Here is a 25,634-nt window from a genome sequence, read left to right on the forward strand (position 1 = left end):
TCCAGAGACTGTAAAGTGTCATCAGCCGGCACTGAGGTGAGGACAGGAAGGAAATGGCAGGCTGAATAGGAAGTGGAGGTGGCAGAGTCTCGCGTCAGACAAAAGGCACTGGTTGGTAGTTTGGCGATGGGCAGAGCGGGCTTGGGTTACTTCCCAAAGACCCAGGTCAGCAAAGCTCAGGGCAGGGAGAGACACCATCTACTCCAGAAAGAGATCCGAGCAGGTGTGGAGGAAGAGCAAGTCAGCAGGGCGGTGGGACTCCGGCAACAGAGAGCGTAGACTAGGTGGGAGAATACAGTGCAGTGCAGGATTTCCTGGTTAAACATCATGCAGGCAGACTTCCATCATGTCCAGTTCCTAGTGCAGGCGGTTTACGATGCCCTGCCAAGTCCAGCAAACCTTCTTGCTTGGGGAAAGAACAAGACACCTACCTGCCTCCTTTGCTCTGGAAGACACTCTTTGGAACATCTCCTCAGTAGCTATCCAAAGGCACTTGTGGACGGTTGCTATATGTTTCGCCATGACCAGGTGCTTAAAGCAGTTGCTGAGAGCATAGCCTTAGCCATCACATAATTAAAAAAATTAAAAAAAATTATGTGCAGTTAAATAAATATGAGAGTTCACTGCAGGTTGTGTGAGGTGCTTGTGTAGTGATTTTGTAAGTCGCTCTGGATAACAGCGTCTGCCAAATGCTGTAAATATAAATGTAAATGTTTTCTAGTTGGACTGTGGTGTTTCCAGCGTAGGATGGTGGTTCAGCATCAATCTGGCCTAATGAAAAAACCTTTCCTGTGCCTGTTGGTTTTGGTTTTTGAGCATCTTAAAGCGTTTTATAAGATGAGAACTTCAGAAAAAAGTCCAGGGTGGAAGGTTTCTGGAGATATTCTGGTACCTGATTTATTGCAATAGAATGGAGACCTGATTCAGGTGAGAGGTAAGAGCACACAGCCTTGTGGTGCACTTGTGCTGAGTGAGTCAAAGAACGAGGCAGGAATCCACTTAAACATAGTGGTTCTAGTTAGGAAATTGTGGAACCATTTGCATATGGACTGACTGACCTTCATCTCGTAAGGTTTCTTCAGTAATATTTCAGGAGTAATTATTGAGTGTTCTGAATGCTGAGCCCACAGGTCCACAAACAGAAGTCTGGCACACTCTTATATGTGAGAATCAGGTGTTTTTATTTTATTGTGAACAAATTGGCCAAAAATACAAGAGAAAACTCAATATAGGTGACAAAATCCAGGTGGAGGTCTTGAGGAGTGGTGCGGCTGATGTCGGTGATCTGGCCGAATGCGTCAACCATGACGTTCACGGCTCAGAAGGATTGTATCTGTATTTGGAATGGGTAGACACTGTCCATAAGTGCTTCAAGGCAGGTGGGGCAGGTGGTGACCTCTGGTGGCAGGGAACCTGCACACCAGCTTGGTCCTTTATGTGTGGTGCAGCTATTGCACCAGTGATCATGAAGCTCTACATTTTGAAATCAATTGGAAATGCTGCCATAACTGCCTTGGCGTCTGAAGTGACCTATTGTCTGCATAGGTCCAGGTAGGTCCAGATAGGTACACATAGTCCCACATAGTTCCACGTACCTCCGGGTAGGTCCATATAGTTCCACGTACCTCCGGGTAGGTCCATATAGTTCCACGTACGTCCGGGTAGGTTTGCATAGACTATGCAGCACTTTCTTTCATCAGCTACTGCCACAGCAGCCTAGTGAATGAGACATGGTCAGTGCAGACTAAAATCTACATTGCACAGATGAGGCTTCAAATGCTTCTGGCATGACACCTCAGCCATTAAGATATGATGAGTTATGTTGTTAAGTTATGATGAACCTTTATAAAAAGGAAGGATTTAATATACCTGCAGCATCCAAATTTTGTTTGTCTAAAGATAAACAATTGATCAACTATTAATTCTTCCTTGCTATTTTATATTATTATTATTTTAGAGAGTCTGTGATGCCATCCCTAGCTTTATACAAACTACATTCCACCAGCTGCCATGTTGTTTATTACAGTGTGGTGTCAAGCTAGCTAAGTGTTCACATACATTTTTAATTGCTCCCTTACACTGTCTTTGATTCATACATACTTTAAGAAGATCATCATTCAAGACATGGTCAGTGCAGTGGGGCAGTGGTAGCTCAGTGGTTATGGTACTTGACTAGTAATTGGAAGATTGCCAGTTTAAGCCGCACCATGGCCAATTTGCCACTGCTGAGCCCCTGAGGAAGACCCTTAACCCTCAATTGCTCAAGTTGTACTAACTGTAATTTGCCAAGTCCTCTACAGTCATGTAGTTCTTTGAGCAGCTAGTCAAAACCCACATTTGTTGTTCCCTTCAGATGAAGAAGAAAAGCCTCTACCTACAGGCCATTGGGGTCCTGAATAAACTATAATCTAGTCATCACTTATGTCTCCACTCACACTGTTAACCTCATTGACAAGCTTTCCTTTAGTTTTGTAATGCTGAGACGTGGCGAGGAAGCAGGATGCTTAGGTAAGTCTCCGTAATGAACAGAAGTCTTTTATAAAAACAGAAACAAAACCAAAACAAAACACAAGACTTAACCGACGTTGAAAACAAAGTACAATGTGAGAAACAGGGTCAAACACAGACAAACACTACTGACACAGGGACCTAAATAAATAACTTAACATGGGCTGTGACAAGGGACAGGTGATATGGATGAGTGACTAACCCCACCCCAAGGCCGTGACATCTGGAGCGCCAATCACCGGCATGAAGGCCCCCAAGCTAGCGCCAAGGGCTTAAACCTGGGAGCCCAATGAGTTCAGGAGCAGCAGAAGGAGCAGCTCACCTCACAAGGGAAGTGGGGAAACCAAACCCTGTGCCAACCCAAGGGGAGGCACAACAGGTCCCCCAGGACCCGAGGGACAGGGCAAAACTGGTCCCAGGGCTCCTTCCTAGGTAACATGTGGGCAGAAATGTAGGGAGGAAGACAGGGACCAGAACAACAACAGACACTGGAATTGACACACTAACAGATAGGGGCAGGGAAACAAAGGGAGATTTAGGGACTTGTCAGACAACAGTGACTGGGACAGGGGTAGAGACAGTAACAGGGACATGATTGAAGAGCCCCATGGGAAGGGTAGGTGGAGATCACACCTCCGTTCACACCTCCACTTTACTGGTGGACCTGTGGGGGGATAAGCAGGCTCTGGAGCGGTGCATGCCAGATGTGACTTGCTCTTTCTTGGAGGTCTTGCGAGGGAGCATCCGGGCTATGGAGTGGTGTGCACCTTTCACGAATTATGGTGAAGGCTTCCATCTCTGCCCATGATTCTGCACTCAGATTCTGTGTCAGAAACATAATCAAGGGGAAGCTCCTCCATCTCCTGATAAGAGACCACTGAATGGTCAGATTCTGCATCTGAAAGTGAGTTGCAGAAGTCCTTCTGCCCCTTAGCTTTACCCTTTCCATAGTAGTTTAGGGAGTACTGTTTGACCCCCATAGAGTCTGACACGGAGTAACCAGGTCCCTCCAGGAAATGCTCAGGAGACTCCTCTTCCTCCAGGCAGGGACAGAGTGAGCCAATCTGGAGGACAGGCTCTACCACAACAGCAGGGTCGAGGGTGCTTCTGTTCTTTTTTCCTTTCTTCTTTTTCTTTTTCACTCTTTTGGGAGTGGAGGGTTGAGGGCCATTGAGGGCTGTGCTAGTGGAAGACTGAGAGTCACAAAGGGAAACGTCTGACTGAGTTTCGCCTGCCTCCTCCACTTGAATGTCTAGCCAAGCCCTAGCATCCCCTAAACCGGTAGTGTCACTCCTGAGGTACACATCTCTCATATCGGCAAACATGTGAGCCACACGTCTCCAGTCCTCACACACCTGCTTGGTGTTATGCCTTTAACTGCTAAGGCTGCTGTGCTCCCTTCTTGGTGACTCCAGTCCTGATGTGCTACAGTTTGGTACTTGGATACAACTGCTGTCTCATGACTGGCTCCTCCCTACCAATCAAGATGGCTTATATATGGACCAAGTTGAAAGACGGAAGATGGCTTCTTATGGCTCAGCTTTTTGGTGCTGACTCTGCTTAGTACTTGTTTTTCCGTTGCTACTTTAGTTTTGTCTTTGTTACCCTGTATCACTGTTTTAGCTTAGCAGCCCATAGCTTGTTATGTTTGCTAACCATGTTGCTAGCCTGTGAGTTTGTGTCCTCCTAGTTTCCCTGTGTATCCTATCTTGCTGATTGTTTGTGTGAGCCCTGTGTGAAGACTTTGTTGGCTGTAAAAACTTGCTTTGAGTTCTTTTATTCCACACTCCACCTGGCTAAATTATTTAAATTACTCAGTGTTGTTGTTACGGCCTCGCTGCCTAGACTTGGGTCAAAATAGAAAGTCAGTTGAAAGTCAGTAACAGAGTTTTAACTACTGTATAAATGTCACATCTTCAAGCAACCCAATCTATGACTGTCAATCAGCCTTAGCTGAATATTAATCATACTCATGTGTTCCCTCACTGATTACTTCTTTATATTAACTTGATTTTCCTTTGTCTCATTGCAAAGTGTTGGTTTACCTGCATATAAAGTTCCTTAAGGATTCGGATTCTTGACCGTGACTTGGCCTGTTTTGTTTTTTCTTCAGAAGTTTTTTAGATTATCATTTTGGTATCTTTGTTCATTATCTTGCTTCCTTTGTTTTTCACCCTTGCCTGTTCTCACAGTTACCGTCTTTTTGTCGTGACGTCAGATCCCATTGCAGACTACAATACCCAGCAGCCCATTCATCACCCATTCAACGACGTGACCAATCGAAGGCATTAAATCAGATCTGTTTCGATTTCGGACTCAAGGTCTTTGAGAAGTATTTTCCGACAGTTCATCTCTAAGTATACCGAGCGTTCCTTTTGGATAGTGTTTCTGTGAATTGTACCCTGTTTTCATATTTCTGGTTTTTGCCTACCCCTTTTGTATTTGTTGCCTGGTTCTTTGTATCTTTGCTCTTTTGGTTTCGGACTTGGACTGGCTATTTCTCTTCATCTTGGATTGCCCCTTTTGTACCCTGGATTATTCCCTCATCCCTGTGCTGTTAACAAATCTTCCCCTTTTTTCCTAACCGCAAGCGTCTTGTTTTGCCCAACCACTAACACTTTTGGAGTAATGTTTCGGGTTAGTTCTCCCTATGCCTTGTGTGTGGATCCCATCCCCCTTATCACAATATAAAACAATAATCTGCTATATATTAATTTACTCATACGGTATATACACAACATATACAGGATTGATCTTCTTAAAAAAGATAATTCAAGAGAGAGTCCACTGGTAACAGTGCACAGTTTTGCAAGAAACAAGACGGATCCTATGATCTCTCAGTTCAAAGAACTAAATGTCAAAGGATGGAAAGCCAATATGTACTGCAATAGAGTAGATGTATGTCACAATCAGTCCCTTCCATCATCCGTGTTCCATGTTTTCCCTGTCCCGTGTTTAGTTCTGTTCCATAGTTTCATTTTGTCCTCACCTTGTTTGACTGTATGATTTGTGTATGTGTTTGGTTCATTGAATGTTTGCATGTTTATTTGTATAGTTGTGTTGGTTTGTACTCCATGGCTCCTAGCCTTTGTTATAGCCTGATTCCCCTGTTTGCTTTTGTGCATTTGTGTGTTTGTTTTGTTTACTCATGTATCCCCAAGCTCTCCTTGTTGGCTCTATGACCCTGGACTGCCTAAAGAACTCTGATTTTGGATTTGCCCATAATAAGCCTTGCTCCTCTCTGCACATGCGTCTGCCTCCTTACCGCTCAACGTTACAATGTACCTAATAAACAAATTGGTGTACTCTGTCCGCGCATGTCTTTCTGATGCCTGCATCACTACAATGCATCAGGGGAGACAGAACAGGAGAGGGTAAGATAAACAAATATTTTATGTCTGTCACATGAATAAATATGTTATCCACTGAAGTCTACTTCACCAACAGTCATAGTACAAGGTTGGTATTCAAAGAACAAACTTGGTAAGTATATATAAGAAATATCCGAGTATCTATAGCCACAGCACACACACACACACACACACACACACACACACACTCCCAGTAACTCCCAGTTTACATGCACAAAAAACTATATAACACTAAAGGAAAGCGATCATTTCATTTCAGGTTACTGTCAGCCTTGTCAGCAACATTGTCTGAAAGTCCCAACGTTCCGCCTGATGTCAAACTAAGGGGTTTCCACGGCAAGGCACGTTAACGTTTTCAACAGATTCTATAGTACACGGCTTGTTTTTCACTGAAGAGAAAATGAAAGCAACTAAGCACGCAAGCTCACTCCACAAGGCACGCAATGCGTATTCGTGATGTTTCACTGATTTAAACATAGCGAACAGCAAACTGGCAAGCAGTGGAGGAACTCCACTGCCCAGATGTTAAACTATGACCTTTTAAGTTTGGATTTGAAAGCTACGTGCTAACCGTCGCGTAACAGTGCTCAAGAATGTATGAACCGTAGTGTAAGACCCACTAAGACCCCCCCAGGGGAGGAGTTGTGTATGGGTGGAGTATGGGAGGAGTTGTATCCAGTCCCCATCCACCCTCACACTCATTCTGCTGAGAGTGGTGACCTACTCGGGTTTTCTCTCCTAAACAATCCATGATGCTTTCGATTTCTCCGATTAAAAACCAAACGCTTCACCGTGTGTCTTACCATACACTCGGGACGTGCAGAAGCGTCAACACCGGTAAGTGAAAATTACTTACATTAGGTATTATAATTCTAACATTTCCTTTATCATATAATACCCTAATTCTGAAATTAGAAAACAGGCCTAATTAACTCAATTGTCCTTAAGCCAAATAGTAAATAATATTTTTGTCAAGCACTCACTCGGTTAAACATCAAAAAAAGATTTCATATGATTTGATTTCATTATTTATTTATTTTTTAAAGAAAGCGAATGTCATAATAACTCATTCTAAATGATTAATTTGGGTGGAAATTACCCTTGGTATGTTAATGAATAGTAAATGAATCTGTATGGTTGCACCTGGGTCAGTGTGGGAAAATATCTCCAGGACCCCACACATAGCGTTAACCCGGATTTTTCATCTTAACTCATATTTCATATTTTATAATCACCTAATTTATCCGTAATCAAACATCTTGTTTAAAAAATCTAATGCATCTGGATCGTGTGGATGTAAGCCAATTAACGGTTTAAACGTACATAAGCAACATCCGTTAACTATGTGGACTTCTTCACGATCCAGACTTCACTTCTTCAGACGTGACTTACGCAGTGAGGAATGGACGGCGTGAATCAGAAATGCTTTTCTTTCTTAGCTTTCTGTTTCTTCACAGAGCATAAGGAGTGGCTGCAGACGCAGGGTGAAAAAAACCACAAAACCGTTCGCTTAGGGGAATATGTCTCAGACCTGGGGCAAATGGCGCTATTGTAAGTAGATATGGAATATGTCTCAGACCTGGGGCAAATGACTATTGTAAGTAGATATGGAAATTAAAGTAGACCTACTTAAGATTTTGAATTTTGAACTTTTAAACGTTTAGGGTAGTTCGGCACTGTCCGTTTTATTTGAATTAGCTTATTTGATCCTTCGTCATAGAAGTTGGAAAATAGTTCACAAACATCCTCACAGAAACACCTAAATCTTGTCAATGTACAATGTGAAATTAATTGAAACATGCAATAACAAGTAATTAAAAATGAATTGATTACACCTTCACTCGTGTGTATAATTCTACACAATCACTCTACCATTCACTTGGACTTCATTTCTTAAAAATGAGTCTCAAGACCATTCAGGCAGTTTGATACGCAAGGGCTGTTTTAATAACAGGTTCTAGCTCGAATATTACATATTATATCAAAACATATGTTCAAAGCATTTTTGTCCAAGAAGCCTGTGGATCTAACCATACCTGCCACACCTTTCTTTTATCTTATACTCAGGTTTTACAATAAGCGTTGTAATCCACATATATTTGTACCATTCCGGCACACTGAAGTTGGTTAAGTGATAACTGATAAATGGCAACTTGTCTTGTGCATGACTGTGCCATGTTTCCAGCAATCCTTTAATGAATGACCTGTTGTAACAGCAGGCAACATATCTTTGTTATTTTGTCTATATTAGATACAGAAATATACTAGCTTAGTGTGCTTGACCGGTAAATGGAAGGTTGCCAGTTCAAGCTCCACCGCTGCCAAGTTGCCACTGTTGGGCATCTGAACAAGGCCCTTAACCCTCAATTACTCAAGTTGTGTTCAGTAATAACTGTAAGTTGATTTAGATAAAAGCGTCAGCTAAATGCTGTAAATATATGTATAAGCTCTATTTGGAGACAAGAGTAATGTTAAATAGTTCTGTTTTACCATTTTCCTCCAGGGTCTGTTTTAACTCTGCTGATCGTCAGTCTGTCTGCCTTCTGTGCTGATGGATATGTAGTGGATCCTCTTTTACAATGCCTGAATGATGATGACTACGATGAACTTGAAAAGATAATAGACCAAGGGCTTCCTCCTACAAGGACTCCCCTCAGTGTGGCTATCATTGGGGGCGGCATCGCAGGACTTACAGCAGCCAAACTTCTAGAGGATGCTGGGCACAAGGTTTGTCCCCTAACAGGCTTTGGCTCTCAGACGTTTGAACTGTTTTCTGGCTTCAGTTCTACTGTAACTTCTTTAAAGGTCCAGCACTACCAACATGAATTCTGTTCAGACAGTATAAATTAATTAAATCGTATTTCACCTTCAAAAAGCATTAAATAAAAAAATAATTAAAGGTTTTTATACTTTTCATCATATTCCTACGTAAGTAATTGTAGTGGATTACAGAACTGCTAGAGATCTAATTAATATTCTGCTGCCTCTTGGGCTGTTTGTTTCATGTTGTGTATCACAGATGTGTCTGGTAAACAAAAACAATTGACAGTAATGTTACTGTAACAGGGAACAGACATGAGGCAGACGCATACGCTGAGAAGAGCGATGTATTAACCAACCTATGCTGGTTTTTCGAACTTGTAGTGTGACTACGTTGTGGATTCTGGATTCGCCCTGATTAAATCTTGCTCTTCTCAGCATGTGCGTCTGCCTCATATTCGACAAGAGTAATGAAATGTTACTCAGGCGAGCACGAGGAACATTACAATAACCAGCTAAGAGACTGAACAAACACAGGGCTTAAATATACAACGAAATGAGGGAAACCAAGGAACAGGCGAAACTAATGACAGGAGAGGAAACCAAACGAAGGGCAGAACAAACGGAACTAGCAAGTAAAGCAAAACAGACAAGACACCGGGTTGCCATGGAAACAAGGATGCTAGGGAGGGGAAAACCATGACAGGTACTGACAGTGTTCTCATGAATAAGGTTGTAAAAGTCGATTTGTGGAGGACCTTTAACCTGATGACTGCACAGGGAAATAAATGTATACTGCAGCGACGGTGTCATAGCAGCTTTACTACAAAGAATTAAACATATTTCCACATGGTGCTGGGATCTATTCTCCTACATAAATGTTACATCAGAATAGAAATCCTAGTTGAATATTATCACAAAGGTTTTGTAATCCCAGACCCAATTTTAGACCCATACTGCTTTTATGGTTTCTCTGCTCTGTCACACCTAACACAGCCATGTGATTCAACTGAGGGGTTGAATCAAGTGTGTTAGTGCAGAAAACACAAAGTTGCACAACAGAATCTTAAGGACAGAGATTGGCAAACAATGTAATAGCCTTTACAGTCAAACATATTACAAGATATGTTCATCTGCATTAGTATTTTGATTTTAACTGTCAGTCGTTAACCAGTGTCCAAACGGATGATTAGGTTACGATCTTCGAAGCAAACGATCACATCGGTGGAAGAATCCAGACATACAGGATGAAGAGAGAGGGCTGGTATGCTGAACTTGGTGCCATGAGGATCCCAGCTATGCACAAGTGAGTGAAAGTTCTGTGCCTTTTCATCTGTGCATGCCAAGCGGTGATGCTGTGGTGATCATTTTAATAGAGCTTAACCATCATCTCCTCTCAGATGCCATTTGTTTCAGAGTAACACACAAGAGAAAAAAAACAAAAGGTAGCTGGCTTATAAAATAGTATAATATGCATTTTATGCTTTCTTATAAGAAATCTGGGTTTTAGGTTTGAATTACAAGTTTTAGGTTTGTAAATCTGAGATAAAGACCCAGTCTATTAGACAGACTAAAGTTACTTCCTCAGGTGCTAGCCATTCTCAGACATAAGATAGTACTACATGATACTTACAAATCTTAATTCTCTTATCTAATATTTCAACCTCATATTTCAACCAAGGTAAAATGAACTTTGCATTTGTTTGGTAGTTATTTTTCTGTCTTATAAATTATCTGGTTGAATGAAAACCTTTCCTTCAATTTATTGCATGGGCTTTATAATGCTTTCGTGTATTGTTTTATGTTACGCTTCCAAAAAAGCTCTATTAATAAACATAGAGAAGGTGTAAGCTGTGATCATGTGAAAAGCGGGTGATTTCATTTACTTTCCAGGATTCTTGGAATACTGGTGAAAAAGATGGGTCTGAAATTGAACAGATTCATTGAAGAGGACATAAATACTTACTATTTTGTCAACGGGTTGCTTCAAAAAACCTACAAAGTGAAGGAGAATCCTGACGTGCTAAACTACTCTTTGAGTGAGCATGAGAAGGGGAAAACAGCCAAAGAACTTTTTGACATGGCGTTGTGGAAGGTGACGGAGGGACATAATATCACTCAACACCAAAAAGTCTAAATATGCTATTAGTGCCTCACATTATTTAGTTTGTAATTGCCTATTTACATTTATTTAAATCAACTTTCTTTGCTTACTAGATAAGAGACGACCTGAAGAGATATGGCTGCAATGAAACAATGTTGAAATATGATTCGTATTCTGTTAAGGTAACAAGTCCATGAATTATATTCATTAAAAGACACTGTAGTTGAAATTCTGCATATCCAGCTAGTTTGTTGATGAACGCATTTCTGTTGGACTGGACAGGAGTATTTGGTTAAAGAGGGTAAACTGAGCCTAGGAGCCTTGCGTATGGTCGGGGACATTCTTAACGAGAACAGCTTCTTCTACATCGCTCTTACAGAGATGCTCTACATCCAGTCGGATATAAACGATGAGACAGAGTAAGTGCATCCTAACTAGACGTGGGTTCATGTGTGCAGGCACTGCTTTTGTGTATAGTCAATGTAGAGTTCATTTAACGTGCTTGTACTGAATCGATCTCTTTCAGGTATTTTGAAATCTCTGGTGGCTTTGATAAGTTACCCAGAGCATTTTATGAAACATTGAAAGGAACAATCCTGCTGAAATCAAGAGTGAAACTCGTCAGTCAAACAGAAAACAATGTGACAGTCTCTTATCAAGACTGGCGCAACCCCACCGTGGCGACCAACTTCACATTCCACTGTGCCTTGGTAACAACTACAGCCAAAGCCACACTCTTCATGAACTTCCATCCACCTCTGTCGCCTCAGAAGATGGAGGCTCTGCGCTCAGTTCACTACTCCAGCTCCACCAAGGTGGTGCTGAGTTTCCGTCGCAGGTTCTGGGAGGAGGAAGGCATCAAGGGAGGGAGGAGCATCACGGACAGGCCCTCCCGGTTCATCTACTACCCCAGCCACAGTTTCCCTGGGACAGATGGAGGGGCGCTGCTGGCCTCCTACACCTGCTCCGACGATTCCGCGCTCTTCCAGGGGGTGCCGGACAAGGAGCTGATGGCCATGGTGCTGAACGACTTGGTGAAGATCCATGGCGACTACATCCGCAGCCTCTGTACTGGAGGCATTGTGAAGAAGTGGGGAGAGGATCTTTACAGCTACGGTGCCTTTGCGATCTTCACACCCTATCAGAGGACTGACTACAGCTCTGCCCTGTTCAGGAAGGAAGGCAGGATCCACTTTGCTGGGGAGCACACAGCCACACCTCATGGCTGGATTGAGACTGCCATGAAGTCTGCCATTAGAGCTGCTAAGAACATGAACAGTTTGGTTCAGTAAGCTGCTTGTAATTTGTAAATTTGTCACTTTAGTGTAGGTGTAAAAAAAATTAATTATTTAGAGCATTTGTACCTTGTTTTATACCTCTTTTGGGTTAGACAACTGCAAATAAATGACAAAAATGAATTATGGATCTGATTTTTTAGATGTTAATACAATAACAATTATTTATGTGAAATCAGACATAATTTAGAGGTTCATTTATACACTAGTCGGTCTTGTTCTGAAATGTCCAAGCAGGCTTTGGCCAGGGTTGGTCTTATCGGTAACCCAGAGAATGAGCTTTCTCATAAACTGTTAGGCTTTTATTTTGTCAAGTCGTCTTAATCCAACAATACATTTTAGGCTACAATTTGTAATATTTTCCCACTTTCTGATGATTTCTTTGTCATTTTAAAATAAATATTTTAAAGATAACCACCTTTGTCTTGTCGTCCATCGTTTGACTAGATTTAAAAATTAGCCTACAAAAATGTCTAAATTTACAAACGTATTTGTTGCTTTATAACATAATTTATCATATGAGAACGAAGAATTATCCAGTTAATAGTGTCTTTTTCAACTCGAAGGTCGCTTCATACTGCATAAAAATCAACAAGAAGAGCATTTGCGTTATAATCATATACATGTTATCGTTTAATGTGTTTAAATGTTTTTATTCACATTAAAAAAAACAAAAACACATCTGCCAACTTTTAATTTCTTGCCACTCGGAAGAACTGCTTCCGGGTAACCCTAGTGACCTTGGCGATACTGACGGCTATGGCGTACCTCGTAAGAGTCAGCTCTGTTTGTCATAGGGGAGTCCGACGTAAGTGTTTGTGTTTGAAGCTACATGTTGTGATTTTGCAGACATGGGTGGTTAAGGATTTAGTGACACTACACACTCTTTAAGTAGCTTCTCCCGGTAAATGCTTCATCGTTCAAGTTCACAAATTCCAATAGCGCTACAAGCTAAATCAGTTCCCGCACTAGGTTAGCTGGTGTAGCTGTAGGACACTGTCGCTGATGTCTGAAATATTTGTTAATGCTCAATAATTTAATCAGGTCGACTTAAATAGTTCAAAGACAAAGTTTGTTAACCGCTACGTCAGTGACATAAAAACATTATCTGCTTTATATAAACGACAATTCCACATTTTCAAAGTTACAAATCGACAACACAAAATACTGGCACACAATAACTACCGCTAACTCGCCGCAAAAATTAGTGACTGTATGTTTTATTATGTATTGTATTATATTTTCTTTGATGTCAGTCTGTCTAGTAGCCTTATATTAAGAACCGTAAGACTGGTCATATATTAGGAATTGTGTCCGGTGTAGTTGCTGTGTTAAGTACCTTACATGATGCCTTGATTTGCATTTTTGCCAGATCTGTGTTTCCAGGATTTCATTGGACATGGGTTTACTATTTTTCCCAGTTAAAATAAAACATTTCTTTTTATAAGTGTTGCTTTTATGCTTTAATAATAAAATATTTGTCAAAGCTGTTTTACATGGGGAAAGAAATGTAATGCTGTGTGCAGAGTGCATTTTATTGTCTGGCTTGTTTGTTTACAAGTGTCCTGTTCTACAGCTCTGTTATTTCGCAGTGCTTCTCTCATAAGACCTTTAGCTGCACCTAAAAAGGATGAGGGTCACTCCTCTTTGCTCACAGCTCGGATACATGCAACACCCTCTCATTATGGTAAGCATACTGATAAAGGCGTCATTCAAGATATAAAACAACACACAACTTAAATACATTATTAATCAATGAAACAGGCTATACACACACACACACACTTAACTGATTTCGGATGAGTAACTGCAGTGTACTGTAGTAATGCAGAGATTCAAAATTGTAGTGAAGTACACAGTTTCCAGACAAACAGGATGTTTTGGACAGAGGTCTTTCATCAGCTATGCAAGCAAAGTTCTTCATATAATAATAAGTGTACTTTGTGTGCAATAATGCTGACTAGACATTTATAATCAGTAAACTCATTGAGGAGAGGTAGTTTTAATATTGAAACGTTTTCCATCCAGAGAATATTTTAAATTTTTTTAATTTATATATTCTTTGTAACTTGTGTGAACATCAGGTTATTTGCCAAAATGTCTTGGTAAACGTGTCTTAGTTGAGAGAAGAGCCAGGAGTCAAGTGGTAGATCTGCTGAAAACTGCAGCGTAATGGTAACTTGGTAATCCAGTGCTTGACTGCTGCGTTCCACTACTGCCCCATTCGTTTTTTCCCTTCTTTCCTGCCTAGTTAACGCCCCGGTTAACGTTAAGAGACAGTCCTGCACTTACCCAGGACCAACTCTGTCCTTACGCATTGCTGTTTTAGTAGTTTGGGTATTGTGCTGGCGGTGTTTTCTGTTTTACTAAAATAATGATGTGATAATAATGTGATACTAAAATAATAATGTGATGCTAAAAACTGCAGCTAGACTATAATCTTAGTGATTAAGGTACTTGACTTGTGATCGGAAGGTTGCTGGTTCAAGCACTACCACTGCTGGGCCCCTGAGCAAGACCCTTAACCTTCAATTGCTCAAGTTGTACTCAGTCATAATTGTAAGCTGCTTTGGATAAAAGCATCAGCTAAATGCCGTAAATGTAATCAATCGTATTACTTGCAATCTTTTACGTTAGTCGGTTGTCTAAACCCTGTTCTTTAAATATTAGGTAATTGCTCATTTAATAAACACTTCACTATAATTAAACTTATTCTTATGCTTAATTCATGTACCATCGCAGCAGTTTGAGGATGCAGTCATGTGTAGCAAGCTTTTATAAGCTCTGGGGGAGGCACCTGCTTGACTGTGCCTCCCAGTCCAGCACTTGTGAAGACATGTGATTTGTCTAATTACAATGAAATAGTTTCCTGGTTACAAATGTTACAGTACAGTGAAGGCCATGAACATAAATGTTGCTTAGCACAGTTTTGCTCGTCACTGATCTGCCCTCTTGTGTCAAACAGCAGTCTCTGGGTCCAGTTCAGCCTCGCATCACTGGAAGGGAGAGCGGGCCCTGAGTGTGATTCTCCTCAGCATGGGCCCTCTGGCCTATTTCTACCCAGGCACTGTCATGGACTACTCCCTGGCTGCAGTGCTCACGCTACACGCACACTGGTGGGTAAAATCACAGCAGGTCTTTCTGGAGCATCGGGAATAGCCCAGTGCTACCGCTGCCGCCGCCAAAGAGGATGTTGGTTCGTTTGCCTCTTTGACACCGCTGTTTAACAGGACTTGGACTAGTTCATCTGAAATGTCATGTCACGAAACCTTGTTAATAAACTTTTAAAAATGTAAGTTCTGAAACAAATTGTTTTAATAATGCAACAAATCGTTTGTCCTTAAGCCAAAGTTCATTTTACTTAAAGAAAAAGAGGAAAACATTTTTTTATGAAGCCAACTTAAGTCTTTAAAATGATATTTAAACGTATTAATCGTTTTTTCTCATTGTGCAAACTGTGCTAACTATTTTTTTAAAGCTCTTTTTAATTAGAGAAAAAAGCTTTAGAAGTCTGTATCTAAGCAGTTTTGAATGCTTTGGTCTACATTGCCAAATCATGCGTGTCTGTTTAAGCCTTAAATCAGGGATTTAACCATCTTTAAGGAAAGCTCATTTAGTGGGTGTCAGCTATTTTCAGAAAAGACCATCAGTCGAAATCAGGTGTTCCAGCTAAAGTGTTCAGAAACACCTGATTTTGGTGGTGCACTTCTTTGCTCTCAATCAAACAGTGTGCTAAGACTTTAAACCAACACTTAAAGAATAGGGCACTATCTACTAAAAGAGAGTATTGTATCTTTAACTAATGTCCCCCCCCCCCCCACTACAGTGGCATTGAGCTAAGATGATATCATGATATTTATGCTAAACAAAGGATTGATTAGTATCAATATTGTTTGGTGTGCACTGTGTGTCTAACCATAAGATTTCTCTCTCAGGGGCTTGGGCCAGGTCATAACAGATTATGCCAAAGGAGATTCTAAGATCAAGATGGCCAGGGCAGGCCTCTTCCTTCTGTCAACTGTCACCTTCGCAGGTCTCTGCTACTTCAACTACCATGACGTCGGGATTTGTAAAGCCGTGGCTCTCCTGTGGAGCAAATAGGAAGGCTGGTCTGAGGTGTTGGCAAGTGGTTTGGATCCTGGAGCTTTTGTCATTATGATTCAATTGATTTCATTTTGTGAGATTATATTTGAATTCTCTAAATATATGATTTTGACAAATGCGGCATTGATTCACGGCTGTTTAATAGCTGTTGAGCAATTCATTTTTTTTCCCCTGCTTAAGATATGACAGTGTACCTGTGAGGGGTCTGGCCCAGACAACATGTTTTGGTCGCTTTGTGCTAGTGTTTTATTTTGTTTCATCTTAAAATCACTGGCCGTATTTTACATGATTAACTTTCAGGAAGGGAAAATATAATTGTCTACTGATTTGTTAAGACACCTCAATTGTTTGCTGTCATCAACAACTTCAAAAATAATTCTTAATATACTCTATTATAATAATCTGTAAACATGTCAGACTCATGATTTCAGTTTAGTTCTACACACCTTAAATCTTGTATGAATTTTTTGTGGATCTAATTTGGTTTGGATTATTTGGGGTGTTTTGTGAACTTTAGAAATGTTAAATGGTAATATAAAACTATTACTTTGTCTGCCTTTTTAAAGACTGCAAGCCTAGCCAGCATTAGACATCCCTATTTGCCTTGGTCTTCTTTAAGTGGCTATGGCTTTTGCGTGAAAGACTGCTGTCGGTGTTTCCGCTTTGGATAGTGGTAATTTACACAGACTCTTTCATTCAGATTGAGTATGTTTTGAAAGTTTGGGATCTATATGTAATCCACAAGCAACACCTTGTGATTTGGAGTCATTTGCTTAAGTTCACTGTGTGTGTCCGCTTCGTGAGCACAGGCAGCGACTCAGTCTGCTGTAAAGTTTTGAATTCGGTGACTTTTGCTCTAAGAATTTGGGGCTATAAGCCATATATGAACAGTTTTAGATAACAGTAAGGGAACATAATGATAATTGTTAACATAATTACATATGATGCAATATATTTGGAAAAGCTCAAGAACTGATCATGAAGGAGTTGCCATTCTCTTATTGTGTTATGTCTGCAGTCAGATTTTAATGCACATGTTAGCAGTGGATAAAGTTAAATTCGTCTTAAGATTCCTCAATATTAAATTCACTTCATGAAGTGTGCGGTTTATTTTAATCAAAAAGATGTCCAAAGCCTGTTGTCTGCTACATAAAACCATTTTGCATGTTTATGGACTACATTATGTTTAAAATTATTTTGCCCTCAAGATTTCTCATAAATCTTTATTGTAGGCAAACTGCAGACCCACTATGCATGCATGGGTTGATCAACTTTGGAGCTCTACAGATTAACTGAAGAATGTGTGGTTGTAGTTTTATCATTTTCTTCTCCTTGTACAGAAAGGTCTGATGGTCTTGTGGCTTTTGGTACAAATTTCAACATCATGTGAAATTCCCCTCATGATAAGAATTTTAACCCCTAGACTAAAATCCCCTGGAAATCATCTGCATTGTTCATCTATGTAGTAGGATACTAAGTACCAAGAGGATTACATATTTGTGCAATGTATACAATGTACATAAATATAAAGGACAGACTTACTTTTCTAATCCTTTTAGGCCAGTTTTAATCATGTTACTTTCCAGATTTTGAATTATCTCTGGTTCAACCACCTGAAAAGTCATTATATTCCAACACTAGGTGGAGACAGAACTGCACCTGTAAAACAACACTTTAGCCATGTGGTGTGTATGACCCAGAATTAAATCACAAATCTAATAAACCCACTAGACCATACATAGCCTCAACTCTCTATGGTTAACTGGGTAATTATTCATAATCCCCCTACATATAAAACTCACTGTTTACAATTAAAGACGCTAAGGATATTTTTTTTTATAAGATCTTAATTTATTAAAGATATCGTTTCAGTATTGATTGGGATTATTAAGATGTTCTTAAAAGTAAATACAATAGATTTTTCCATCACATTCCTGTTCTGTGAAGATTAAAGAGTTAATGTTACAAGAAAGCTACCCAGTAAAGGTTAACAAGTGAACACAAAAAGATAATCTATTCAACATCATCATTATGAAATTATATATCGTGATAAATATTGATGTTGAGCAATATGGGGGAAAAAAATATTGTGATCATATTTTTGCCATATTGCCCAGCTCTAAGATAAGCCCATTTTATGTGGTTTTACATCAGATACATATGCCACATTTACCTACTTCTTTAGGCCATGGCCTGTATCAAGAGGGATTCATTGCTAAGCAACAAAATGATGTGTTTCTGAGACTGGCACACAGGACCTTGTCTTGTTCAATGGTGCCAAGTATTTGGGGATTCCCAACAAAATGCTGAAGAATCCGCAATCATGGCAAGAGCCTAATGGGATTTGGTTAGGATAACACTCCTAAATCCCTAATCAGCAATCATTGCAATTTTCAGATTAGATTGGCCTTGTAAAAAATGGAAGTTCTCAGCACTGTTCTTACTTGCCAAGATAATCTTCACATCACAATCAAATTATTTTCTTCATACAGCATTATGAGGTCTTTATTGCCTTAAAGAACAAGGTAATTTCCCACAGTATGTGATTAAAATCTGATTGCATAAATTCCCCATCCCGTGCAGCACTGTCACTCAAAGATCTGTTAGTGATCACTAAAAATGATAATCATCTTAATGCTACAGTCCTTTAGGTTATATTTAGGCCAGTAGTATGTTGTATTTCTGTATGTAACTTATTTAATAATACAGCCAGTGTATCTAATAGGAGAAGGTTGTAAAGGCTCAAAGACACAAAATGCTTTTAGCAGTGTCAGTGCTATTTCAGCTTTAGAACAAAAAAATATCTGCCAAGTATTGTCCCCCAGTGGCTGTGTGAAAAACAGGAACTTGTTTTGTGACTAGGAGAAATGCCCAGGCAATACATTAAATGTAACAAATCATTTGTTCAGCTAAGCCAACACCTTTTTGTTAAGGCACAACAACAGTCTGTTCACTCCAACAGCTGTCAGTCGTTCCATATGTACGGCTACGTTTACACCCCTTAGTTTTTAAGAACTAGAAGGTCATACACCTGGTCCATGTTCAGTAGATTTACATTTTTTAATGATAAAGAAAAAATAGCAGCTAAATGTCACCACAAATTAGTAGATGCTTAAGTAAAAACACTAATGCCATACACTCCAACTACTGTACAGTGCACATAACCAATGAGTCTCAAATTGCCCACAGGTATTGTAGTTACCACATTCATCCACTTGGAAATAAACAACTCTGAGGGAGGTCACTCATCAGTGTTACGTGGACTTGTCACCTTATTTCAAGTACTGTTATAATGTACTATAACATAAAATATCAAGATTTTTCCAAATAATAAGACTGACCTCAGCAGAGACTAGCAAAGGAAACCAAACTTTGGGAAAGTACTCAACCTTTACATATCAGACTGAGGACAAGTAGAAATTGACTGCATAGAAATGCATAATAAATATTTATTCTACAGCTGCCTTACATACATTTGCGCCTAATGAGGCTTATGATGGCTTGATTAAATAAAGCTATTGAGAATGTGTTATGAGCTTATCTGCTGAAAAAGACACATATGTATCCTTGCAGATCATACAGAGGTTAACCTATAAACTTCTCATCGGTCTGATGGATTCTTAACCTTACAGTGTTCTATGATTATATCCATGTTAACTAAATAAAAATTAAACACCCTGAAACAGTCTGTGCTGTCACATTCCAGGGAAATTTGTGTGAACATTTCATTATTTAAAAGGCTGTAATTGAATGTAATCTTGAGAGCTAGAAGTTGAAGAATAATTACAGGACGTTTATGTGGACATTATGTATATTTACTATAAACAAGTCAGAATACAATCCCCAACTAACTACTCAGCATCCTTCACACTGTCACCACAACAAAACAAAAACGTTTTCAAGTGTAACTCAAAGGTTACAAATACTGAAATATTTATTTCAATACATTTTGACAAAAAAACCTGACAAAAATCTTAGTTAAATAAATTCTAAGCCGTTTATGAAAAGCTCTTTCAGATAAAATCTATTTCTGCAATTTGTCTGAAATAACAGCCAAAGACCGTCTGAGATGTTCTTTCTTCTCTATAAGTTGTGACTGCAAGGCTAATGCCTCAGTAAGAATACTCTCCAGCTCCTCGATCTGCGATGCGTCCACCGCAGCTCTCTCTCTGAACAGTGGGCATTATATATACATCTCTAGATGTATAATTGACTAACATTCGTCTGCAGGTTTCATACGTTAAGTATTTATGCTTAATGTTCCTCATTTCCCCCCCTTTGCACCTTTGGGTACAGGTCTATTACTATTAAACAATGGGAAAATGGATTCACTGAAAAACTCAAACCCTCCAAAATGAGCACAGCAAGAATAAACATGATATATAGCTAACAGTTGTTAAACAGCATAAAGTGGATGCAGGGGCATAAATGGCTGAGAACATTTGAGCTATTAGGAGCTTAGGGAATTTTTTTCGCCAAACCTCAAGTATAGTACCTAGCCTGTATATTAAATACAGAATTGTCCCGTTAACTGGGTAGTTATTTTACAGCAGTCTGGACATGACCTGTGGACTTACTGCAAGACCTTGGAGTACTTTGAAAAGAGGAGATTGACATCATTCTCTGCTTCTACAATTGGAAATTAAATAGTTATTTTTATATCTATGAGTATGTATGTAGGCACATATGCACAGAGAAAAGAGTGAGTCAAAAATTGTAGTGAAGGAACGACTATCTCTACATCTACACCGCATGTGCGTGTGTGTGTGTGTGCGAAGTCAAAACTGCAGTGATGTACACAAGGCTACCAGAGAAACAGGATGTTCCAGACAGAGGTCCTTCATCTGTTATGCAGCATTTTGCTTACACAGCTGATGAAGGACCCCTGGCCAAAACTTATAGTAGGTTATGATGTTATGGAATAAACAACATAAAGCTAAAAAGTGAACATGAACATGCCTGCCCATGCTGTTTCAAAACCACCGGTCACATCTGCAGTTGGTGACTTGGTACATTGTACCTTTATCTTCTTTGCTGCAGAATTTTCACAATATGTAACAGCATGCTCACCCTATGGAAAAAAATTGTTATATTTAGCACAAAAAATGAAATGCTGTGTTTGACATGTGACTGATGAAGAAATCTGAACAATACCAAGGGAGTCTGTGCACCAAGTAGCCTACATACTGTAAAGTTAACATCAGTTTCATGATGAAATAGAACATTAGAGAAGTGTTGGAGAAAGTGCTTTGATGCTATAAATCAGCTGCCTGGAAGACATTGGAAAACAATCTACTAATGCTTCTTCACAACTCTAAAGTTAATAATAATCTAAAGGTATCTCTTCTAAGCATATAAGGGGGGGGGGGGGGGGGGGGGGTCATGTCATGTTCATGTTTAATGTATACAAATGTGCTCTATTGTGTGCTTGTATTTATTGTGCCCAAAATGAGTGTCCAATGAACAAATAAGGCCATTAGAATTAGACAATTTTAATAACATGACCTACCTCTGGCACGTTTATTTTATGTCCCCTGAGTGTCACTTCTGACTCTTTACAAGTCATGGCCTTTTTTCCTGCTTGTCGAAAGACAAAAGACCCATGTCTCCCAAAAATGAGTGTTTCATAGGTGTTGCCAAGCATTATGTGCACAAGATTTGCAAAGCATGCTCTGTCATACTGGCGAAGCTAGCAGGTCCACCCAGGGCAGTCTCCAGGCTAACACAGCTGACGCTAGCTAACCTAGTTTACTTAGCTAACGTTGCCCTGATAGCTTTTATTAGTTAAACTTGCATTGCATTAAACGGAATATGTAATTCCTGCGTAAAGTAAACCAACTAGTTAATGTTAATATATAGTCACCTACATATAAGTTTACTGTTCAGTTTAAACCTGAAGGAATCAATAACATTAGCTAGGTTACCCTTAAACAGTGGTATAAAGCAGTCTAACTGAAGTTATTTAACCTAGTTAACTAACACTTAGACTTTCTTGAAGCCCACGATGCTGCTTGACGTTAGAATAGCTAACTGCTCATTGCATGACGAGGACAAATAGCTAATTGCTCAGAAAAGAGATCATTTACCTGGGTATCAAAATTTAAATCGACCTATGAAACCAAATAAACATTACCAGATTATGTAACCGTACAATTTTTCGCTGTCACGTAGGTAGCTAGCTCGGCTTTAATTTGGCTTACTAAGTAGGCTAAAGTGCTATCTTAGCTTAGCCGTCCGTTAACGACTTTAGCTAGCACGTGCCACAACATGGAACGGCGAACGAGGGCACGTGAAGCCAGTGACACTTCTATTTACAATGTAATATTCAAAAACAGCTTCTTGCTTGCTTCTTTTTTCTCCATTCATTGCATTTTACACCACGAACAAGTAAAGCAAAAACATGGGGTGATGTATTTATCTTACGTTTGTTAAGCCTTAGCAAGATTAGTTATTTTAAACAAGGTGGGGTTTTTGACTCAAGACCAAACAGAAATAATCTGTAGACCACTATGCGATGTTGATTACAAACACGGTATTTTCTACCAAAGAACTTGGAACTTAATTAGTAGGATTACTAATTAGGCATTTGTTTCACAAATATATATATATATATATATATATATATATATATATATATATATATATATATATAAGACAATTCAACAAAGTGTTTAGGATGTTAATTAGTAGCTTCAAATCTTTAACTTTAATGAGGCAGGAGATAAGTCAATAGTTTATTATAGAGGGACAATCCAAAATCGTAGTTAAAAAACAGAGCCAGAGAGAAGTAGCCCAAAAGGAAACCGGTCAATACACAGCGAGTACTAGGCCCAACTCATACCACTCACTACAAACAGCAGCAATACTTCACAAAGAAACAGGTGGTTCACATCAATATTCCGGGACAACAATCTCCCCTGGGGATTCTGGGGAACATAGTGAAGGGCCCTTGTATTAGCTTTGTTGGTTAGGGCTGCTGGCCCAGAGAGCTGTGTGACAGTACCTTCCAAATTGCAGCTATGAGTCTGCATATTCCTTACCTTTGCAAACCTTGGAGATTGCTTCCCCCCCTTCTTAAAAACATTAGGACGATGTCACTGCACCGTATTCTAAACAGGGAGAAAGTATGTCAGGTAACTCACTGAACATGTCACAACAGAACACAGCGTACACCTCTTTGACCCGATCTCAAATAAAGCTTCCCACCATTAGTTTCTAAAACCAGATGATAAAAAAAAACAAAAAACATTTATGTGTGTGTGTGTGTATATGTGTACACACACACACACACACACACACACACACACACACACACACACACATACATACATATATATATATATATATATGAAATAAACAGAAGTAGCGCAAAACCTGCAATACGGAACTGTGTCGATCAAAATGGTCAACTTGGCATTGTTAGAAACATCAAATGTGCTCTTAAAAGAGGGTCAGCTCCGTTCCATATGCATATCACCCAAAGCCAATCACTGTTCCTTTATGCCTGTCCTTTTAAGGAACAGTCTGTTTTAAAACAGATTTATAGAATATTTGCAGTATAGCACAAGAGCTTACTCGATACAGGGCTGAGAATGGATTAGGGCTTTTCTCTTAGTCTTTTTGCAATTACAGAACCCATAGGACATCTGTGGCATAAATAAATGTTATCTAGCTTACTTAAAGCTTGTTTGCATTTTCATTATGTTAAAATAGTAGCACAAAATACTGGGAACTAGTACCACATAAGTTAATTACAGTGAGTTTATGAACCACCTTAACATGCACTGACAATCTAAGTGTAAAATGACTATTAATGGGCAGACATTCACTGCAGTAGCCTACGCTACAGCTCTGGCTTAATGCAACAGTGAACTATGTTTATTGTTTATAAGCATGCTCTTGTGAAGCCTCTAGTCACAAGCATCTTTGGAAGAGCTGTTCAAAATATCCTTTTGGCATGTCAACAACAGCATTCCATGATACATCTCATTTAACTGTGTTACCTACTTGATATCTGCTCCAGCCAGACAATGTGCTAATATTCAGTATCAAAGCAGAATCTCTCTCTCTCTCTCTCTCTCTCTCTCTCTCTCTCTCTCTCTCTCTCTCTCTCTCTCTCTCTCTGTGTGTGTGTGTGTGTAGTCATTTGTGGAGAAGACTTGAACCTTTGCAAAAGGTGACTCTTGGACATCTTCCTGGGCTTGTGGGTGTACAGGCACACAGGAGATGCACAGCTGCGTGTATGGACTGCATGTATGGACTGAGGGCCCTGAGGACATATTACGCTTCATTTTCTAATTCACTTTTTTGTGCATAATCTATGGATTTTACCTTTACACCTGCAGTGGTGTCTTTGACCTGACTTGACCGTCTTGTGGTCAGATGCCCCTGGACACTGGCTGCACTGGCCTAGTCAGAAATACGCCACTGTTCATGATAAATGTAGAGTCAAACTGAGTCAGCAGTTACCTAGCCTAAAGAGAGGTTTTATGGGCTTTGTCTGGAAGGTAGTTCTGTTGTGAATGTATTGGTTAAGCTTTATTGCAGAATCTAATCATACTAAACCCAAAGTAACGCTTAAAACACTAAACATGTGCTGGATGTGTGATTAAACCAAATTATTTAGTGTATTACTCTAAAAATGCCATGTGTCTTGCAATGGTCTCCTGAGACATCTGACACCAACTGTTTGCAAGAGCAAATGTAATTAATTTAATCTGAAATGCTTTAAAATGTAGTCACTCGGGATGTCCCAGTATCCTAAGCAAAAACAGCTTTACATGCACGATCTTAGAAGTTTTAATCGAATAGTGGCGAGTGGGCAGACACAGCAGAACGGTGCAAACATTAGAAAGGCGGTTGTGCAGACAAGGGATCTGGTACATCGGCCGACACTAAATATGCACCAACAAAGGTCTCGAGCATCAATTCGGCTCTCCACTCGAGGCGCTCTTCCACGCGCACTCAAAAAAAAAAAAAAACATACACAAACATGGCGACACGGCAGGCACGCAAGATGCTCGCTCTCCGTCGTTGGGGCATGTATTTGCTATTACTGCTGGTTCCTGGGTCGGTCTCCGCCACGCTTCGCCTTCACCAAGACCGGAGATCTGTGCTGCCGCAGGCGCGAGGCTTCTCGCTGGTGAACGTGCGCGAGGAGGTTGTGCAGGGCTTGGGCAGCGAAACTCGAATCGTGCGCTTTGCGCGAGAAGTGCAGGCGGCACCGACCGTGCACCGGAATCGGCGAAGCCCCGCGGAGTCACCCGTGCCCAAGGTTTATGGAAGGGTAAGCCGGTTTTGTCTCTTTTGTGAGCACGAAGTCAGCGAAGCGGTCGGACTGAGTTGTCTCTTGCCAGTCCGAGCTGCTCCCGAGCGCTAAGCAGCCTTTGCAGCCAGACTTCACCTTCCGTGCTCCGGCGTTACGGTGCGACCCGTGTCCCTTCCCCGATGGGTTTATCACGGCCCTGAAATGGTTACGCGAACAGACGCGGG

At 40.2% G+C, this 25,634-nt stretch overlaps 3 protein-coding genes across 4 annotated transcripts in view; all 3 read left to right on the top strand.

Moving 5' to 3' along the window:
* Positions 1 to 6,600: 6,600 nt before the first annotated feature.
* il4i1 (interleukin 4 induced 1) lies at positions 6,601 to 12,396 on the top strand. The gene is made up of 8 exons (XM_027013669.2): positions 6,601 to 6,716; positions 7,337 to 7,430; positions 8,383 to 8,606; positions 9,833 to 9,945; positions 10,533 to 10,734; positions 10,857 to 10,925; positions 11,026 to 11,162; positions 11,270 to 12,396. The coding sequence occupies exons 2-8, from the start codon at positions 7,400 to 7,402 to the stop codon at positions 12,033 to 12,035; spliced, it is 1,542 nt and encodes a 513-aa protein (XP_026869470.2). The 5' UTR covers positions 6,601 to 6,716; positions 7,337 to 7,399; the 3' UTR covers positions 12,036 to 12,396.
* A 367-nt stretch (positions 12,397 to 12,763) lies between these two features.
* Positions 12,764 to 17,879, top strand: sdhdb (succinate dehydrogenase complex, subunit D, integral membrane protein b). Of its 2 annotated transcripts, none has more exons than XM_027013670.2 (4): positions 12,764 to 12,846; positions 13,615 to 13,725; positions 15,004 to 15,154; positions 15,974 to 17,879. In XM_027013670.2, exons 1-4 carry the CDS (start codon positions 12,798 to 12,800, stop codon positions 16,137 to 16,139), a joined length of 477 nt encoding a protein of 158 aa, XP_026869471.2. In that variant the 5' UTR covers positions 12,764 to 12,797; the 3' UTR covers positions 16,140 to 17,879. The 2 variants fall into 2 exon arrangements, with proteins under 2 accessions (XP_026869471.2, XP_035390178.1); XM_035534285.1 differs by having other exon boundaries at positions 15,007 to 15,154.
* Positions 17,880 to 25,134: 7,255 nt separating this feature from the next.
* The window catches only part of sorl1 (sortilin-related receptor, L(DLR class) A repeats containing), a 38,092-nt gene continuing 37,592 nt past the window's right edge, over positions 25,135 to 25,634 (top strand). Inside the window, 1 exon segment of the mRNA XM_035534142.1 lies at positions 25,135 to 25,428. Coding sequence (XP_035390035.1) covers positions 25,135 to 25,428 — 294 coding nt within the window.

The sequence above is a fragment of the Electrophorus electricus genome, chromosome 15 (assembly GCF_013358815.1).
Source record: "Electrophorus electricus isolate fEleEle1 chromosome 15, fEleEle1.pri, whole genome shotgun sequence".
NCBI classification, from domain to species: domain Eukaryota; kingdom Metazoa; phylum Chordata; class Actinopteri; order Gymnotiformes; family Gymnotidae; genus Electrophorus; species Electrophorus electricus.

Excerpts from the sequence above, each read along its gene's own strand:
- il4i1 (XM_027013669.2), top strand. The coding sequence starts at position 7,400 with ATGTCTCAGACCTGGGGCAAATGGCGCTATT. Across the intron at positions 7,431-8,382 it reads CTGGGGCAAATGGCGCTATT|GGTCTGTTTTAACTCTGCTG; the intron begins GTAAGTAGATAT and ends ATTTTCCTCCAG. Across the intron at positions 10,926-11,025 it reads ATGATTCGTATTCTGTTAAG|GAGTATTTGGTTAAAGAGGG; the intron begins GTAACAAGTCCA and ends TGGACTGGACAG.
- sdhdb (XM_027013670.2), top strand. The coding sequence starts at position 12,798 with ATGGCGTACCTCGTAAGAGTCAGCTCTGTTTGTCATAGGGGAGTCCGA. Across the intron at positions 12,847-13,614 it reads TTGTCATAGGGGAGTCCGAC|CTCTGTTATTTCGCAGTGCT; the intron begins GTAAGTGTTTGT and ends CCTGTTCTACAG. Across the intron at positions 13,726-15,003 it reads TGCAACACCCTCTCATTATG|CAGTCTCTGGGTCCAGTTCA; the intron begins GTAAGCATACTG and ends TGTGTCAAACAG.